Genomic DNA, 19,421 nt, shown 5'->3' with positions numbered 1-19,421 from the left:
AAACATCCCATCCACCCTCCCTCTTTTTGCATATTTTGCAAGATGTCAGGAGTTTTCCTCTTCTTTTGGTTTTCATATTATCTATTAATAACTGAATGTGGAATTTTACCTGAATGCATTGTTATATTGTGCTTTCTGTATCTTTATACAGTATAAACTTGAGAGTCGGCTTTGTGTTTAATTCATGTTAACAACGATTTCTTGATCCAGGGAATGTTTCCGATCGCCCAGGGGGTCAGGAAGGAATTTTTTCCCTCTTGAGGCATAATTGGCACTAGCTTCAGGTTGGGTTTTTTGCCTTCCTCTGGATCAAAATAGTGGATATATGATAATATATTTTAAGTTTTATTTGTCACAGCAGCAGTAGGACCTTGCCAGAGTACTGCACAGGTCATTTTAGCAGAGGGAGAAAGGAGGTTCTCTCCTGTGACTGCACGGTGGATTGATAGATACAGATGCTACTACTGCTTGTGCTAGGTGACAGCCTGCTTGGATTTCCTATCATCGAGACACTGCAGATCCAGGACCAGCAGCAGGGCTGCTGAACTTCTATCATGGTTGGTAATGCAGCTCCTGCTGGTAGCAGAGTTTGGGGCTATCCTCTCTGTAGGTAGAGGCAGTCTAATACTCATTCAAGTCTTCAGCGAGGAACGGCAGAGCATAGTAGCGACCTCTTATGGAATTATGGCTTTAGAATATTGCCTTGGGTTAGGCTGGCAAGGTCCTATTTATTTGATAAAATATGAATAAATGCTGTGGCCATTTCCTCCACCTCTGTCTCCTGGTGTTTCATTAAGATATGTAACAAGGGGGTTCAGTGGGGTGCCTCAAGGCGAAGGGTCAATTGAGGAGTCCCCTTGTCAAGCAACTCAAGCATAAGAAAATTTCCTGGGGTGCCAAAAAAGGACTGTGATTGGCTTTTTGGTAGCCCCTAGGTAGACTACAGGAGGCTCTATCTAGTAGAAGTAACTCTAGAGCCACTGGATTTACTAAGTAATCATTGAATCAATAATTACTCAGCAAGTCCAGCAGCTCTAGATTTACTAGATATACCATGACCTGGATGAATGAAAACCTTGATAGACATGCAGGAGGCTCAGTTTGGCAGTACACTTGGTTTTATGCCTCCAAAAATTGCCTCTAGTTCAGGAATTCAAAAATAAGCACCTGTTTTGAGGCCCTGGGAGCAACTTGCAAGGGGTTGGGGAGCAACATGTGCCCCTGAGCCACTGGTTGGGGATCACTGGTTTTGTGCTAGTTAACTTTGGAATTACAGGTGTGTCATTAGTTAACTACTAGCCAAGATGTTAACTACAAAAAAAAATCCACTAGCAAATATGTATAGAAAGATGTTCTTTAACAGCTTTAGTGAAAGTGGAATGATAACTACATCATATCTCCAATGGTCCAGTGGCAATAGAAATAAAACTTAACTTTTAATAATAAGTTAAGTTAAGGCCTTTTGGCCATGAGATTATCACATATTCAGAAAAACATTAGAGGTGGGGATATTGATAAAATTCTACTGCTCAGGAAATATCAGAGGATTTTTTTCTCCTCAATTCCCTATCCCCTGTGACCTGAATGAAAGCATAACATTAAGCTCTTTTATTGAAGTTATTAGTAATTGATATCCCCTAAAAATGTATTAATTTCCATTTACTGCCAAAATTCCCTTTCCAGATACCAATCATGGTTTCATTGTGGCTTTTTTTGGCAGCCTACTTATTCCAGTCTTACTGATATGCTTTCCATACTATGCAGCTATTTACAACTCATCTTGATATGATTGTGTGACTTAGGGCTAAGACACATGGAGCTACTTAGTAGCAGCTACTTGACACATGGAGCTACTGTAGTAACAGCTACAAAATGCCAGAAAACACCCTGCCGCTGACAATACTGAAAATTACCTCTGCTAAAACACAGGTAGAGACAATAATCAGTAAATTATCAGCATTGACTATTTTTGTAGCCACTGCTACTAGTAGCTGATGCCACACGTGCATATTCTCGGCAAGCTGAAAAATGCTTACCCTACCTTGTGCCTGCACCTGAATAAATGGAATAGGCTCGGGTGCAGGCACATGTAGCCGATATCCGCCAAAAAATGCGAGACTTCATATCTTCTGCGGAAAACGGCTACATGTGTTTGCACCCGAGCATATTTCATTCATTCCGGTGCAGGCACAAGTAGGAGCGTATGGTGCTATTTTTGGCAAGTGTTTTTCGGCTTGCCAAAAATATATGCCATATGCTAAGGGGCTGATTTACTAAGGCACGAATTCGAATCCGAATTGGAAAAATTCCGATTGGAAAACGAACATTTTGCGACTTTTTTGTATTTTTTGCGATTTTTTCAGGCGCCTTTACGACTTTTCGGAAATTATCGCAACTTTTTCATTACCAATACGATTTGCGCGGAAAAACGCGAGTTTTTCATAGCCATTACGATTCGATCGTATCTTGTCGCGACTTTTTCGTATTGAGCGCTCGTAAGCGGCGGGCGAAACTTTCAGACTTTGCATGATTTTGGAAGCCTCCCACAAGACTCAATGGCACCCTGCAGCTCCAACCTGGCCCAAGAAAAGTCACCATACTGAAGCTTGAATGAATCCGAACGCTACGAAAAAATCGCAACATTTTGCTTTCGGAATGGCTACGAAAAAGGCCCGACTTTTCTTGCAAGTTTTAACGCTACGAAAAAATTGCCAGATTTTGGGCAACATTTGGAATGGCAACGAAAAAGTTGCGATAATTTTCCGAAAAATCGCCAAATACCGATCATTACGAAAAAAACGCAATCAGACGCATTCGGCCCCTTCGTGGGTAAGTAAATGTGCCCCTAAGTGTGGCATCAACCTTAGAAGCATATTGAACACTTTAGTATTTAGTCTAGGAATTTATCTATGTCACTAGCGAGCTTTTTAGGGAGAATAAGGTAGATGGAGGCATGGTCAATCTGCAGTCCTATGATGAGCCAGTAGGCGTTTTGAGATCTTGGGTGTTAAAAGATGGAAGTACTGGCAGGTGTGATGCCTTTGAGAAAGCTTCATTTGAAGCAAAATGTGTGTTGGGTGCTGATCTTAGTGATTTCTCTGTTAAATTGAACATAGTACTGGCAAACAACAGGATGTGCTACTGGGCCACTAATTATACTTATTCATTTATTTTTTTGCTGTTCTACTTCTTGGCTTTCTGGGCACTTTAACTTTGTTTTTGTGTCTACTGCTTGGCTTTAGTTAGACAGGGGTTGGGTGGGTAATAAGCACACTGGGGTGCAATTGGGTAGTCTTGTACATAGTCAGAACTCCCTTCCCACCTGTGTTTGCCTGCAGTGAGACGGTGCCTGTGTATAAGCTATTTTTTCATACCATGTATAACTCTCAGACTCTCTTTGGTGAGTCTGCCAGTGCAGTGCTTTTACCATAATTTTGGTTTGTTATATTTAATTATCTGGAGTGGCTTCCCACTCTGATGCACTTTGTTGAGACAACAGTGTGGAGTTACTAAATGCTGAGCTATATTGGTGCTACTTTTACTACTTACACACTAATTGCATATTAAGTGCTTCTCACTGGGCCTTTTTCCCAAACTGGACTGAGCATTGGCAAACAGTAGAGCTTAGTATTGAGTTGCCTATAGCAATAATTATAAATCATTTTTTGGCTATCGGGGCACTTGCGACATTGTATTTTATGTTTAAACTGCATGGCTCTAGTCATATAGGGTATGGGTGGGTAATAAGCACACTGGGGTGCAACTGGGTAGTCTTGTACATAGTCAGAACTCCCTTCCCCCTTCCCTTTGCCTGCAGTGAGATGGTGCCTGTGTATAAGCCATTTTTTCATACCATGTGCAACTGCAACTCTCAGATTCTCATAGGTGAGCTTGTTGGTGCAGAACTTTGATTATAATATAAAAGTTTGTTTTACTTGCTCTTTTGGAGCTCTTACTCACTCCGGCATATCTTCTGAGACACCAGTGAGGACTTATTCAATACTAATCCCTATTCATGCTACTTTTGTCACTCACACACCAGTTGTATATCAAGCGCTGCTCAGTGTTTTTTCTCTTAAATTGAACTACGCATAGCTATACTATTAAGTCACCAATAACAATAATTATAATTGATTTTTTGTATTTGCGGTTTTGTTTAAACTGCATGGCTCTAGTCAGATAGGGGATGGTTGGGAGATAAGCACATTGGGGTGCAATTGGGTAGTCTTGTACATCATATATGCAGTTAAGTGGTGCCTTTGTACAAGCCACTTTTTCCATACTATTGGCGACTGCAACTCTCCACATTCTTTTTGAAGAATTTATTGGTGCATAGATGTGACCATAATATGGGTCTGTCTTGCTCACTTACTTGGAGCTGTTACCTACTTTGATACATTAATATGGGGTGACTCAACACTGATCTATACTGGGTTTACTTTTGCCATTCATACCTCAATAGCACATATGGGGTGGCTATTACGAGTGTTGCATGTAGTATTCATTGGTAGAATGGCCTAAGTTATACTCCTTTCTTTACTTTGCCATACTTCATTTTTTATTAAGTTTCATTTCTAATACCACTGGAATCCCAGTTGACTGTTATGGTGCAATTGAACTGAGTTCTGTTTGGAGCTCTTGTTGATTGCATTAATGTGGATTAATGTACGTGTGAAGTTATAGGCACTCTCAGTTACTAAAGATAAGGGTGTTAACAAAGGCAGATACAGTCTAGCAACCAAAGTGACTGATATCATTATTTATCTGCAGTAAATGAATTAGCACTAACTGCTGGGTTTCTGGGAAGCAAAACTTTTCCATGCATTACAATGTAAACTCCTACATCTGTAGGGATGGGTAAGCCTGCTGGGAGGTACCAAAACCTCTCCATAAATTAAAAAAAAAATCTTTTTTTGTAGTACCGATATGGGTTAGATCAGGGGTCCCCAACCTTTCCTACTCGTCAGCCACAGCCACATATAAAAAGACTTGGGGAGCAACACAAGCATCATAAAAGTTCATGGAGGTGCCAAATAAGGGCTGTGATTGGCTATTAGGCAGCCTCTATGCACACTATCAGCTTACAGGGGGCTTTATTTGGTAGGAAATCTTATTTTTGTTCAACCAAAACTTGCCCCCAAGTCAGGAATTCAAAAATAACTCCCTGGTTTGGGGGCACTGAGAGCAACATCCAAGTGGTTGGGGAGCAACATGTTGTTCCTGAGCCACTGGTTGGGGATCACTGGGTTAGAACAAGTACTTTACAAGAGCATTAGAGAAAGTAAAATAAGATAGACAAGCAGAGAAGTATATCCCTATCTGGTGTGCAGCCCTGCAGTGAGACTGGGCACCTGAGGGGACGCCTGCCTCTTCACCCTTTATAAGGGACATGTACAGTATGGCCTGAAATAATTTAGAGGCACACAAGTTGGACAGTCACTTATTAGAACAGGACACAGAATAAGGAAGATGATTCATTATGTAAAAAGACATTTTAAGGGCTAAAAAAAGAAAACTTACGCTTCCTTTGGAGATGTAGTTGGAATCCTTCATGATGTCTCTGGCTAGCCCAAAGTCACAAATCTTAACCAGCTTTCCCTCGCAGATAAGCACGTTCCTTGCTGCCAAATCACGATGAACACACTAAGAATTAAATATATATATTTTATTTTTCATGATATATAATGATTAGTTTATATAGCAAGGGCAGGCTATTCAGCACTTTAGATTATTCATCACTGACATCAGTATCTGCCCTAGTGGAGCTCACAATCCAAACGCCCCAATCACATTCAGGCATCCAAGATTCCATTCGGGGTTTGGCTCAATCACAAAATGTATATGAGTAACACAGACACCACAAATACCATGTACTCACATTTTTTGAGGCAAGGAATTCCATTCCGTTGGCCACTTGGTAGCTGAATCCAATCAGATCAGTATAACTGAGAGTCGCCGACTCGTTTATGAGGATGACGTTGTTTGTCCTCTCTGGAGATTAAATATGAAATTAAAAAAGGATTGAAATTTTTATGTTGATGTATTTTTTGTATCCAGAAACCCATTATACAGAATTATGAATTATGAGAACACGATCTCCCATCTAGTTTAATCAAATTAAAAATATGTATACTGATTCTGCTCTTTTTCTCTGTAATAATAAAACAGTACCTGTACTTGATCCCAACTAAGATATAATTACCCCTTATTGGGGGCAGAACAGTCCTATTGGGTTTATTTAATGGTTAAATGATTCCCTTTTCTCTGTAATAATAAAACAATACCTGTACTTGATCCCAACTAAGATATAATTACCCCTTATTGGGGGCAGAACAGCCCTATTGGGTTTATTTAATGGTTAAATGATTCCCTTTTCTCTGTAATAATAAAACAGTACCTGTACTTGATCCCAACTAAGATATAATTACCCCTTATTGGGGCAGAACAGCCCTATTGGGTTTATTTAATGGTTAAATGATCCCTTTTCTCTGTAATAATAAAACAGTACCTGTACTTGATCCCAACTAAGATATAATTACCCCTTATTTGGGGCAGAACAGCCCTATTGGGTTTATTTCATGGTTAAATGATCCCTTTTCTCTGTAATAATAAAACAGTACCTGTACTTGATCCCAACTAAGATATAATTACCCCTTATTGGGGGCAGAACAGCCCTATTGGGTTTATTTCATGGTTAAATGATCCCTTTTCTCTGTAATAATAAAACAGTACCTGTACTTGATCCCAACTAAGATATAATTACCCCTTATTGGGGGCAGAACAGTCCTATTGGGTTTATTTAATGGTTAAATGATTCCTTTTTCTCTGTAAAAATAAAAAAGCATCTTGTATTTGATCCCAACTAAGATATAATTAATCCTTATTGGATGCAGAACAATCCTATTGGGTTTGATTAATTTTTTAATGATTTTTTAGTAGACTTAAGGTATGAAGATCCAAATTATGGAAAGACCCCTTATCTGGAATACCCTTGGTCCAAAGCATTCTGGATAATGGGTCCCATACCTGTATTCCCTGGGGAAATTATTATACACGTGCATTTTGAAACTGCATATCAACAAGCTGCGGTTGTGATCTCTTACTTTGGGATTATAAAGTATTAACAAAGGTTTGTTTGCTCTAGTCCAATCATTTATAGCAGCTACTCCATGCCACCTTTGTTTATATTGTTCACCAGAATTCCTGGTCCAGGAAAAACTCCTATGGGTTATTGCAGTGGCTCAGGGGCTACATGTTGCCCTGGATGTTGCTCCCAGTAGCCTCAAACAGCTGCTCATTTTTGAATGTTTGACTTGGAAGCAGGTTTTGGAGGCATAAAACCAGTTGTACTGCTAGAGAACCTCCTGTAGGCTGCTAGTCCACATTGGGCTACCAAGTAACCAATCACAGCTCTTTTTGGGCACCCCTAGGAACTTTTTTCATGCTTGTGTTGGTCCCCAAGTATTTGTATATTTAAATATTGGCAAAAAAGGTTGGGAACCCCTGGGTTATTGGAACAGGGCTGAATATTTCTCATGAGGTATAGTGTGACTTTTTGTATTTTTTTGGCCCATATTTTTATAGTAACATTTTAGGGCATCAGTTTTGGCAGTGCTTGAATTGTCCTTGTTCAGTGAGCACAAGTCACGGAGAAACGTTATATCAATCCACCACCTATTAATTATCTTCCTACTGTATAGCCACACCACTTTTTAGGCAGAAGTCCTTAATGTTTGTGCAAACATCATTTCCCACATACCTGCTGTTGAGTAATTCTCCAGCTCATATGTGGTGCCATAGTTTGAAGTTTCAATATCAGCATATTTGATTTCTCCTTTTTGGTTTAGCATCGGCACATAACACATGTCATCTTTGGTCATATCCATGTAGCCTCCATCGCTTTCAGAGGAAAATGTCAACTGACTAGAAAAAAAAGACAACTAAAGTGAGTCTTAAAAAGTTGGCCATGATGACATTATCAATATAACTCATTTATATACACCCAACTGTAGGTTTCCATGTAGATGATAGTATTGACATTCTGTTATATACTCATTAGTTATAGTTACATAGGGTTGAAAAAAGACCAGAGTCCATCTCAAGTTTAACCCTTCCAAGTAAACTCAGCACCCACAAACCCATACTGACCTATCTATACACTCACATACGTAAGCTATATATACCATCCTCAATGTTATGTTTTCATCCCTTGAGTCAATGCCCTTTTTAATACAAGACAGCACTTTATTTGCTTTAGTAGCCACAGAATGACACTGCCTGGAATTAGACAACTTGTTATCCACAAAAACCCCCAGATCCTTCTCCATTAAGGATCACAACACACTACTATTAAGTAGATAACTCGTGTTTATATTATTTCTACCAAAGTGCATAACTTTGCGCTTGTTAACACTGAACCTCTTTTTCCAGTTTGCTGCCCAGTTTTCCAATTTTGTCAAATCGCTCTGCAAAGCGGCAGCATCCTGCATGGAACTTATAGTTTTGCACAATTTAGTGTTGTCAGCAAAAATAGAAACAGTACTGTCTATGCCCACCTCCAGGTCATTAATAAACAAGTTAAAAAGCAAAGGACCAAGGACTGACCCCTGCGGTACTCCACTAACCACACTGGCCCAATTAGAAAATATTCCATTTACCACCACTCTTTGTACTCTATCCTTCAGCCAGTTCTCTATCCAATTACAAATATTATGTTCTAGGCCAATATTCCTCAATGTTATCATTAACTTTCTGTGCGGTGCTGTATTGTAGGCATGCTAGGCTTTGGAGTGGCATTGGAAATAACACAGCACAGTTCAATTCAGTTTTGTTTGAAGGGTTTCTTTGAAGAAGATTATTATTGATCCTGGACAGAAACTAAGAACTGGAGACAGCTGTCACAGTGCCTACTTATCTGACAGTACAGTACGGTGCTGCCCTTTGTAAACTTAAGTCTTCTCTGAGCCAAAGAGGCTAAGAATGGCACATTTACATTGAGGGGGTGTACCCACTCTTCTCTACATGTTTTTGTTTCATTAAGAGCATGTCCTAGTGCAGGAAAGGGAATGCTCCTTTCTTTGTATTGGTGCTTCATATTGTTGCAGACCTAAATGCCCATTTCTCCTGCAATGGTTGGCATTGGTTAAGCAGTGTCTTACAAGTAAATAAATGATAATAAAAAGAGTCATTGTATTGACTGTATTGTATTGTAAGTTTTAATATTTGTGTGAAAAAGTTGGTCTATTTCTCATTAATGTTATTATTGGTTGGGAGGGAAGCCAATTCATGAACCCTTTGAGAGTGCCATGGCAGCTGTGACAGGCACCATGCAAGGCAGTATGTTTTTTTACAATACAAAAAACAAATATGTAATAGTCAACAGAGATTTCATATTGCATGAAGTCTCTTTATTCTGGTGACTGGACGTACACAATGGCTTTAACCTTAGTGAACATTACTTTTACCCATTCTTCAAAGTGTTTGGTCAAACACAAGCTCATTTTTGACCTAATGGGGTCAGATCTAAACTAACATGTAGAGAAAGAGAATTTCCAAGCTATGACTGTCACTCTTCAGTGTACATGTATCTCTGTAGGGTATCTGTTTAGTATGTTCATAGCCATAGCTAGTGTTTAGATCAGGTTCCATAAAGTCTGGCATGCCAGTCAGGTTAGAATAGCCCAGTGATACATGCAGATGGGCAGAGTCTTTATCACTAAATGTGTAATAAGAAGTTGTTTTCTGTATCATGGGGTAAAGATTATAAGGTTCAATGTTTTGCATTATTTGTGCAGTATTTTTGTCATTACTGTTTTCCCAGAAGTCCCATAGTACCTGCACAGTTTAATTCTTGCTTATCATGTCATGTAAACTGCAGCCGTGAAAAAACTATCTACAGCATGAAAGAGCCCGAGTGGGTGGTTTAATCAAGAACTGACTGCATTCTCTAATTATATTGAATTTAGAGTTAAGCAACAATTTTGATTCTCTGGAAACAAAACTGTAGCTGTAACCGCAAATGAGCCTTATTTTATTAAAGAAGAACTAGGGACCTTTATTGCGCAATGTGCTAGCATGCTATGTATAGAAGACGTAGAAGGATGTGTATTAACATCTTGTGTTTAAAGAGATGGTATATCACTGATCAGTTTCCTTCTTTTGATGCATCCAAGAGTGTTCAGCTAATGGCCCTGGTGAATGGCAGAGTGGAAGAAAGTTCAGCTCATTGAACTTCCACATAGTTGCACTCAGCAACATTGCAGCTGCCTCACCTCCGGGTGTGAGTGCAAGTAGCCACAATGACAAAACATCATATGGAGATTTCATTTAGAGACTAAAAAAAGTGTTTCTAGTCACAGTGCTTTGGGCATTGGCCCATGAGTGCCAAGATTGAATTATATACTGATTTGTTATAAGTGACAGGGATGATGGACCATTACTGTTGCCTCATGTTCTAGGTACAAGTATATATTATTTCATGTTTTGTTTCTGTTTAAGTCTGGGGGGGAACAAGTCTTTGGAACTTCCCACTTTCTTAACAAGTTATAGCAAAGCAAAACCTTTCATCGTAATGAAGAAGTGAACATATACATTGACTTCCCCCATGTACTAAAAGAGACTATTCTGTCAAAGTATGAAAACTTTCCTCTGATCCTTATGCTTATAAAACTGCTTGAAAAAAAAAAATCACACCCTTATAAACACAATACACACTAATTGTGGTAGCACACCAAAAAGACAAATGGTTGGTGCTCACTGCTGGGATATTACCCATCACTCATATGTGAAAAAAATGTATTTAGTCATATTAAGCCATACCCTGGATAGTGCAGCAACCCTCAGCACAGAAACACCTTAGTGACCATATAATAACTATTTCCAAATGTTAACAAACTCCCAGAACAAATCTCTACCAGGTTCACCTCCCACAGGCAGCATAGGGCAGGCAGAGTAAGGAGTACACAGGCAGCACAGGGCAGGCAAAGTATGGAGCACGAAGGCAGAGTATGGCACACACAGGCAGCATAGGGCAGGCAGAGTAAGGAGTACACAGGCAGCACAGGGCAGGCAGAGTATGGCACACACAGGCAGCACAGGGCAGGCAGAGTATGGAGCACACAGGCAGCATAGATCTAAGGTATGAACAATGGAAGGGCTTACAGCCTAAATCTGAGGTATGAACAATGCAGGGGGACAGTTAAACTTGGTACTGATACCATTTAAATGTAAGCAGTCACAGCAGCTACCCACATGGTGGCCACCATTAGTTTTTCCACAGTTTTATCATCCCATTTGCTAGAGGAATGGAGGAATGAAGTACCTGTGCAGTTCTTCCCCAATAGAAGCGTTACTGTACACTCCAGTGTCCTTTCTGCTCTTATCAGCATAGCACTGAAGAAACGTGTGCTTGTTACGATGCAGGTAATCAACTAAGTCTCCGTAACGACAATACTCAGTTATGATATAAACAGGTCCTGAAAATAAACAAATAAAAGGGTTTATTTTTATTTTCTGTATATATTTTCTAATTAAAATATTAAGAGATGAATGTAAAATTACATTCTGGGGCTGGCAGAAACCATTCTTTCCACTTCCCATAGTCACCCTACATTGTTATACCCATATAAGGAGGAAGCTGGAGCAGCTGCCTAATGGGCCAGTAGGAGTGGTTTCAGGTCACTGGAGATACACAAGGCAACTAGGACCATACGGGTAAGGCCTCACAATAGGAACAGCTATGTTTTATACTAGTATGAGAAGAGATACACCATAGATCTATATATTTATTAAACATTAAAAACACTGGAGGGCAGTTCATTGTGTGGTCAGTCATTCTATATTACCTTGCCCTTTGACTTCTAGGGGCATCAAAGATAGCCAAGAGCTTTCACAAAGATAGCAACAGTGAAAGACTGGGCCTTCGTACAAAGTTCTGCCCTCTGTCCATGTATTCACGATTGTACCAGGAGGAGGGCAGATCATGGTCAATAAGTGATAGCTCACCCTTGTTATAGTTCACCCTTGTGATAGTTTTGCCCAAGAGCAGTTATGTCTTCTTCTACTACTTGCCTTTGTCCTGCAGGCCCAAATTTGCCACCTTTACATTACTGAAGGCTAATGATCAAATGAGCATTCTAATTGTAAAAGTGGCCGCGTTAAGCTATAATTATAGAACCCAAGCTTATACATTTTGCCTTTAGGTGAGTACCCTAATGCCTGTGGAACTGTATTTTTTCAAAAATGACCTCCCAATTACTAATGCAAGCTCATACTTAATGAATACTTAGAAGCAGTAACATTTACCGCCTTTGGTGCATGCTGCCAGCAGGTTGACAATATTGAGATGTGGCCCAAGATGGCTCATAATCTTCAGCTCAGACATGAGAGCCTGTTTCTCGCTGCTTCTGGCGGTTGCTGAGACAAGGAACAAAAATATGCAATTAGTCTCCTGTGAGAAACATTACTAACAATTTAATTTCTAGCTAATGACAACAAAAATATAAAGCACAAGGATACATTCTGTTCTAGAACACAGTGGGAAAACTTACATTTTAGCATTTTTACAGCTACTTTTGTGACCGACTGGGCGTGGCCTAATCCATGGGCTGTGGCCTCTACCACCCTGCCAAATGCCCCAGAACCAAGTGTTCGACCTAAAAAAGCAGAAATACATTTTAACATTTATATATCCAGTTATTGGCTGAAGGCCTTTAAATATGTTACTGCCTGGCAGGGTCGGACTGGGCCGCTGGGGCACTGGTAAAAACCTGGTGGGCCTGCACCTGCTGCCTGGGAAAAACAAAAGTTGGATACACGGATCTTTAGTTCCTGAGTCACACCTTAAACTTCATGCACCAAAGTGGGCACAACCAGCAAACTGGCCTATGGTGCAGAGGAGCACAAATTAAAGGGGAACTCCGGCTTCCAAACCAAAATTTATTAAAGAGCCCTGTACAACACAGAACATTGCATTGCACTGTGATGTTCCTTTCCTTATTGACATCAGTGTGCAGGGAATTGTGGGATTGGGAGGATGAAGGCTGAAGACAGGCTGAGGACAGTCGACTACTGTTACATTTTGAGTCTTAAAGTAGTCAGCCAGATCAGCAGGGGAACAGCGGGCCGGGATTAGGGAACTGTACCATATTATTACATTAAAAATCATCAAAAAGCTGCATTATTTCTTAATTGATGTATATTGCAATGTTGCCCTTTAACATTATGTATGGCATTCTAATTGTAATTCTGTGTCTACTTTGGCAACGAGCAAATAAACCCAATTGTAAATAAACCCCATTATATTGTTTTTATGATCTATGTTTTAGTTTTACACATGATCCAAATAACTCCTTAGGAAAAACAAGCTGGGGGTGGAACTGTACAAATCAGAGTCCCGTGGCTGTGACCAGAGTAAGGCAATGTACCATCTGACCACTTGAGGGCTCTCTTTGACTATCAGTCTTTTCTTTCCACTGTTTGGTTATCTCCACGTTCTGATATTTTTAGTTCAGTTCATTGAACCAGAGAACTACAACCATGTTCCGCCTCCAGTATTTAATTAGATACAGATATAGTAAGAAGGGAAAAAAATGAACTGATTATATATTAGCAATGATAATTTCCTAGCAGTTCCAGCAAAGTGGGCTAGAAGTTCAAACAACAAATGAATGATTACTAATGGGTTGTTGGAGTATCCAGCAATAAACAAAAGGCAGATGCAATCACAAATAACTGACTAGCTCTATGGCAAACATCCAAGCCGTGTGTAATGCAGATATGAGTAACGGTGGATCTTAGGGTTGCCACCCAGCTGGTATTTGACCCCCCATAGCTGGCTAATCGCCAGCTAGGGCTGATGCTGGTATTACAAATTTACTGGCAATATATCTGCTGGTAGATTTGTAAGAGTGGCAACTATAATCCCTCCCTTCCCTGACTCTTTTTCCATGGCACATCACCTCCTTTCTTTTATATAGAGGCCAGCCTCTGCCCCGCTCGTTTCCCAACCCCATCAACCCATTCCCCTGCCTAAACCCCCATTTGCCCATCCTCAAGTTACATCGCTGCCCACTGCCATCCTAAAGGCCGGTACTAATAGCAAAACAAGGTGGCAACCCTAGTGGATCTGTGTTTATCACACAAAAATATTGATGCGCATTTCCAGGAGGAAATACCCATCTCCCTGAATTTTTTTACCTTTTTCCCTATTAATAACATAGTAACATAGTAATTTGGGTTGAAAAAAAACATACGTTCATCACGTTCAACCATAATGCCTATATATAACCTGCCTAACTACTAGTTGATCCAGAGGAAGGCAAAAAACCCCATCTGAAGCCTCTCTAATTTGCAGCAGAGGGGAAAAAATTCCTTCCTGAATCCAAGATGGCAATCGGACCAGTCCCTGGATCAACTAGTACTAAGAGCTATCTCCCATAACCCTTTATTCCCTCACTTGCTAAGAATCCATCCAGCCCCTTCTTAAAGCTATATAATGTATCAGCCAGTACGACTGATTCGGGGAGGGAATTCCACAACTTCACAGCTCTCACAGTAAAAAATCCTTTCCGAATGTTTAAATGGAACCTCCCTTCTTCTAAACAGAGTGGGTGCCCTAACATTGGCAGCATGCCAGGTAAAATACTGGCCAGGTAGCAACCCTAGGGTCTAATGACCAAATTAACTTTTATGTGCCGCTTGGCATTTAGAATAAGTAGTATATACAATATTCTTTGTGTGCACTACAGCTTGTTGCATGTACTGACCTGAAAAGCATGGCTTAGAGCAGGGGTCCCCAACCTTTCTTACTCGGGAGCCACAGTCAAATGTAAAAAGACTTGGAGAGCAACACAAGCGCCATAAAAGTTCATGGAGGTGCCAAATAAGGGCTGTGATTGGCTATTAGGCAGCCTCTATGCACACTGTCAGCTTACAGGGGCTTAATTTGATAGAAAATCTTGTTTTTATTCAACCAAAACTTGCCCCCAAGTCAGGAATTCAAAAATAACTCCCTGGTTTGGGGGCACTGAGAGCAACATCCAAGGGGTTGGGGAGCAACATGTTTCCCCTGAGCCACTGGTTGGGGATCACTGGCTTAGGAACATGTCTCACAGGGTGAATGGGAGAATTTTGGCCTTTTGTGATTTCCCACTCAGTAGGTATCAAGTACTTGGAACTGTCCCTCCCATAGACTTTAATAGTAATTGCCAGAACCCTGCTGGTGCAAATGCACTCACTGCCGTCATTTCTAGCAATGATTTCCTGACCCAGAATTGGTATTGCGCCATATGCCAGTTCCCTAGATGAGACTCCCAGTCTTATTAATGAGAATAGCTTATTCTTGGTGTAACATATGTTTAAGAATATTAACATTTGGAAATAAACCAAGGTGGGAGAGTTTCTCACGCATGCCATATGCTTTTCTCTTTTTTACCCAGTCTGTTCCAGAGACACTGCTGTCACATGCAGGCAACTGTTTTTGTTTGTTATTATTAGTGTCAGATTTGCACCGTAGCACAACACCCCACAATACATGGGTTTGGATGTGAGAGATGATTTGTTCCATGCTCCTTTTGACTGATTTAATTGAAAATACCATTTATTTTAAAGTGATTGTATTTTATGTCTATGGGAAAAGAGTAAAGCTTTTGTTTGCTCAGAGGAGTCCTTCTTACTACATGTGCTTTTATACCTGTGAGTGAAGGAAGCCTGATTGGCTTAACTGGCAAGAGTGTGCAATTACTTCAAATTGCCATGTTGTTTGTATTTTGCACCCTTTCCTGCTACCATTGCCTGTAAGCACAGGTTGTTGCACTCTGGTCTGCAGGCTGGAATGGCAATTTGCGGATTCTGGCAAATGCCAGAGGGGCTGCTGTAAGATGCTGTAGACAGTCACTATTTTTTGGGCTGGTGGGGAACCCCAGTTCAGTCCTGCCAGTCTGCATTTGCAGAACTTCTTGCATTTGGTAGCACCGAGGGGCAGACTGGGGGCAGGGGGTAATTATGACAGGCAGTAAGTCATTTCTTTCTTACCTAGCACTAACTTATCTCTGGGAAGCTCCCAGCTAGAATCGTACGGAAGCTGCAAAGGGTCAACATATATGTATTCATGGCCATCAGAGCTGACCGATTCAATGACCTTCCATCGGATTTCATATCGAGGTTTCTGTAGGTTAAAGAAGAATGAAAATTTAGCTGCAAAGTATCATCTGCCAACACTGTCACACAGAATTATAACCCTACTCCATTGTTACATACCACACAAGCAACCTGCAGAATGACACGCTGATCAACCTTACTTAAGAATTTGTGGTGCTCCACAGTTAGAACCCACAAACCAATATGGTGTTACACACACACAACCCTACTGATATACATGAGATTTTTTTTTTTTTAAACCTACCTTTTGCCACAAGACGACAAGGATAATCAAAAGAAGCAGAACCAGCACTACCAATGCCAGGATGGCAGATACAAGCACAATCTTAAAGGGCAAATCTAAAATATAATAAGTGCATATATATTGTGTGAGTATCTGCAGCTAACAAGCACAGTCATTATTAGCCTTAACATGCAATTAACAAAGACAGGTTATCCCAAAAGATCTATGTTTTTTTTTTTTATTTCTTGAGCTAAACAGGGCAAACTGTCTACTACTGGCTACTCCGTGCTTTGTTCTTGTGAGATAGATCAGGGGCGGGCCAAGCCGACCGGCCGCCCTAGGCAACCCGGTCGGCCAACTCGACCTACCTCCCCAAAGCACAGGAGGAGGTGCAGGGGGGGGGGGAGCGGTGCGATTAGATCGGTCATTGCCTCCACCACTAATGACAAGCGGCAGAGGCAATGACAAAGTAGAACTAGGGGTAGGCAGGAGAGGTACCTGCCTGGCGCCCCCCAATCGTTGCGCCCTAGGCAGCTGCCTCTTCTGCCCACCCCTAGTTCCGGCCCTGAGATAGATTACTAGTGTATAGATAATTACCCAACAGGAAAGAACTATATTCAGTATATTCAGTGTGTGTGGTGTAACAATAGAGGAAGCAGACCCATCTGTCGCAGGGGGTGGGACAGGGGGACCTGTTTAAGGGGTCTGCTCCCTTGGTTGCATACATCCCCACTGCCAATCAGCTCTCAGATAGAAGAAAGGGGGGGAGCGAGGATTTATACGCAATTGGGTGGAGTAATGCATGAGGTGAGGTTGGAGGAGAAAGGGGCTGGATAGGGTTTGCTACCCTGCGCTGGGCTCCACCAAAGAGTCTCTTTTTGGGGGGGGGGGGTGGTACAGAGTACTTACACCACAGAGCAAGGCCCTCTTTTCCATTTGTAGTAGTCAGCATTTGCATGCACTTTTGTACAGCATGCAAGAATGAACACTAAAAAGTAATGCTTGAAAATGAATTTAATAAAATGTTTGTTTAGTCCAATATACTGTATTTATGCCCCTTGGACAATAGTCAAGGACAGGACCATACGCTATGTTGCAGAGACATTTCTTCAAGGAGATTTTTCCTTAAATTTATTGTACAAACATGGCTGGTCCCTAATGAACTGCAGGTCTATCGAGGCTATCCATCACTAACTCATTCTTTCAGTTGATCAATGGATGCTGTGAGTTTCAATCCTGCGGATGCCTACCCTGTTCTGTTGACATTGCTACTGAATGGAGGTACTGTATATTAACTTCCATCCATAATGGCAGGAGGAATGAAGTTTACTCACGGTGTGGTGCTAGTGTGGCATCTCTGTAACTTATCCCAAGGAGGTTTTTGCCTGAGCAGCGGACTGTGATGGAATCTTCCAGACCTTTGAAGTGAAGGACACTTTTTACCGTGTGAGGACCGGGACCCTCCAGCACTATGTAACTGATGTTGGTGTGGAACTCTAGGTCTGATGTTTTGTTATCAAGAAGTTTCCATGACTCCAGGTCCTTACTGTTACACCTATTATATAGATATTTAAAATATAACAACCTTCAGTATCCTACAATGGGGAAAAAGGGCCACAAATAGTGAATAGTGCATGTGTTATCAAATCAAAACTCAGGGGCATATCAAAGTGGGTTGGGAACTGAGACCTCTAATGACATTAATTATAAAGACAGATGCAAGCAAATAGCATTATTGGCAACTAGTTACCTTTTGAGTTCAGTGCAGATGTGCCATGTCATTTCTGGGGCTGGTATTCCTTTAGCTATACATGTGACTATTTGGCTGCCACTCGCGGGGTGGGTATCCACCAGCTCTGTTATTTCAGGGGGCACTGCACAAGGAAAAGGTAATAGCATATCAGTGTTATTCCTTTCATATAGGGTCCTATTTCATTTCATATATGGCAGTGCTGTCCAACTGGTCGCATGCGGCCCCCTCTGTGTGGCCCCCCACCTGTCTGGCTGCTTTGATGGCTTAAATTTGTGTAATCTTTAAATGGTCAGTACTGGCCCCCTGCATGGTTAACACCTCAGATTCAGGCTGTAATCCCTCTGTATTGTTTAAAAAATGTAATCCCCTGTGTTGTTTACACTTTTTAATCCACACATTGTTCAACCACTGCATTGTTCACACCTCAGACCCAGCCTATAATCACACACATTGTTCAGATGTTCACACCTCAGACTGAAGGAGCAAGAGAAACCTACAAATAAACCCTGCACACTACAAAAAGAACATATACTGAGGTGGTACTGCAATTAAAAAGTTTTTTTTATATAAAGTTATTGTGCAGACTGTAGGCGCAGTGCCAGCACACAGCCAGCATAGGGCAGGCAGAGTATGGCACACACAGGCAGCATAGGGCAGGCAGAGTATGGCACACACAGGCAGGGTAGGGCAGGCAGAGTATGGCACACACAGGCAGCATAGGGCAGGCAGAGTATGGTACACACAGGCAGGGTAGGGCAGGCAGAGTATGGCACACACAGGCAGCATAGGGCAGGCAGAGTATGGCACACACAGGCAGGGTAGGGAAGGCAGAGTATGGCAGGTTTTTGCTGTACTACCACAATTAATATCGGTATGGTCATGTGATAACATGGGTGTGGTTTCAAGTGTGGTTTAAAAAAGGGGAGTGGTCAAAACTGGCTTCCATTATCGACCCTCCACCATGTAGGCCCTCGGTGCCACAGAAGTTGGACAGCACTGATATATGGTTTGCCCTATCTGTGCAGCAAGCTTTCTTGTACTGCCATTGAAAAATGGGATAAACTAAAAGAAAATGTGAGGCAGTCACTGTTTAACATAAACCCAATAAGGTGGAAGGCTTTCTGTGCCAGCTCTGCCTAATGATCAGGCACAAACTGCAACTGCTATTTACCAGAAATTATTTTTTACTCCCCCATGAGAGATTTCATCTACTGGGAAAGAGCTGTAAGTAATTTATCTGATTCAAACTAAAATATCTTGAGAAATATGGGAACATTGCCAAACCCT

The 19,421-nt window shown here is 41.2% G+C and overlaps 1 protein-coding gene across 1 annotated transcript in view; it reads right to left on the bottom strand.

Moving 5' to 3' along the window:
* pdgfrb (platelet-derived growth factor receptor, beta polypeptide) overlaps positions 1 to 19,421 on the bottom strand; it is a 72,015-nt gene that overhangs the window by 9,274 nt on the left and 43,320 nt on the right. Inside the window, exons 9-18 of the mRNA XM_012959674.2 lie at positions 18,132 to 18,255; positions 17,716 to 17,936; positions 16,403 to 16,497; positions 16,033 to 16,165; positions 12,549 to 12,653; positions 12,304 to 12,414; positions 11,321 to 11,474; positions 7,760 to 7,923; positions 5,879 to 5,991; positions 5,521 to 5,643 (exon numbers count right to left, since the gene is read on the bottom strand). Of these exons, the coding sequence (XP_012815128.1) occupies positions 5,521 to 5,643; positions 5,879 to 5,991; positions 7,760 to 7,923; positions 11,321 to 11,474; positions 12,304 to 12,414; positions 12,549 to 12,653; positions 16,033 to 16,165; positions 16,403 to 16,497; positions 17,716 to 17,936; positions 18,132 to 18,255 (1,343 nt within the window). The remainder of the gene's footprint in view (positions 1 to 5,520; positions 5,644 to 5,878; positions 5,992 to 7,759; positions 7,924 to 11,320; positions 11,475 to 12,303; positions 12,415 to 12,548; positions 12,654 to 16,032; positions 16,166 to 16,402; positions 16,498 to 17,715; positions 17,937 to 18,131; positions 18,256 to 19,421) is intronic.

The sequence above is a fragment of the Xenopus tropicalis genome, chromosome 3 (assembly GCF_000004195.4).
Source record: "Xenopus tropicalis strain Nigerian chromosome 3, UCB_Xtro_10.0, whole genome shotgun sequence".
In the NCBI taxonomy this organism is placed as follows: Eukaryota; Metazoa; Chordata; class Amphibia; order Anura; family Pipidae; genus Xenopus; species Xenopus tropicalis.
This window is presented reverse-complemented; position numbering and strand designations above follow the sequence as displayed.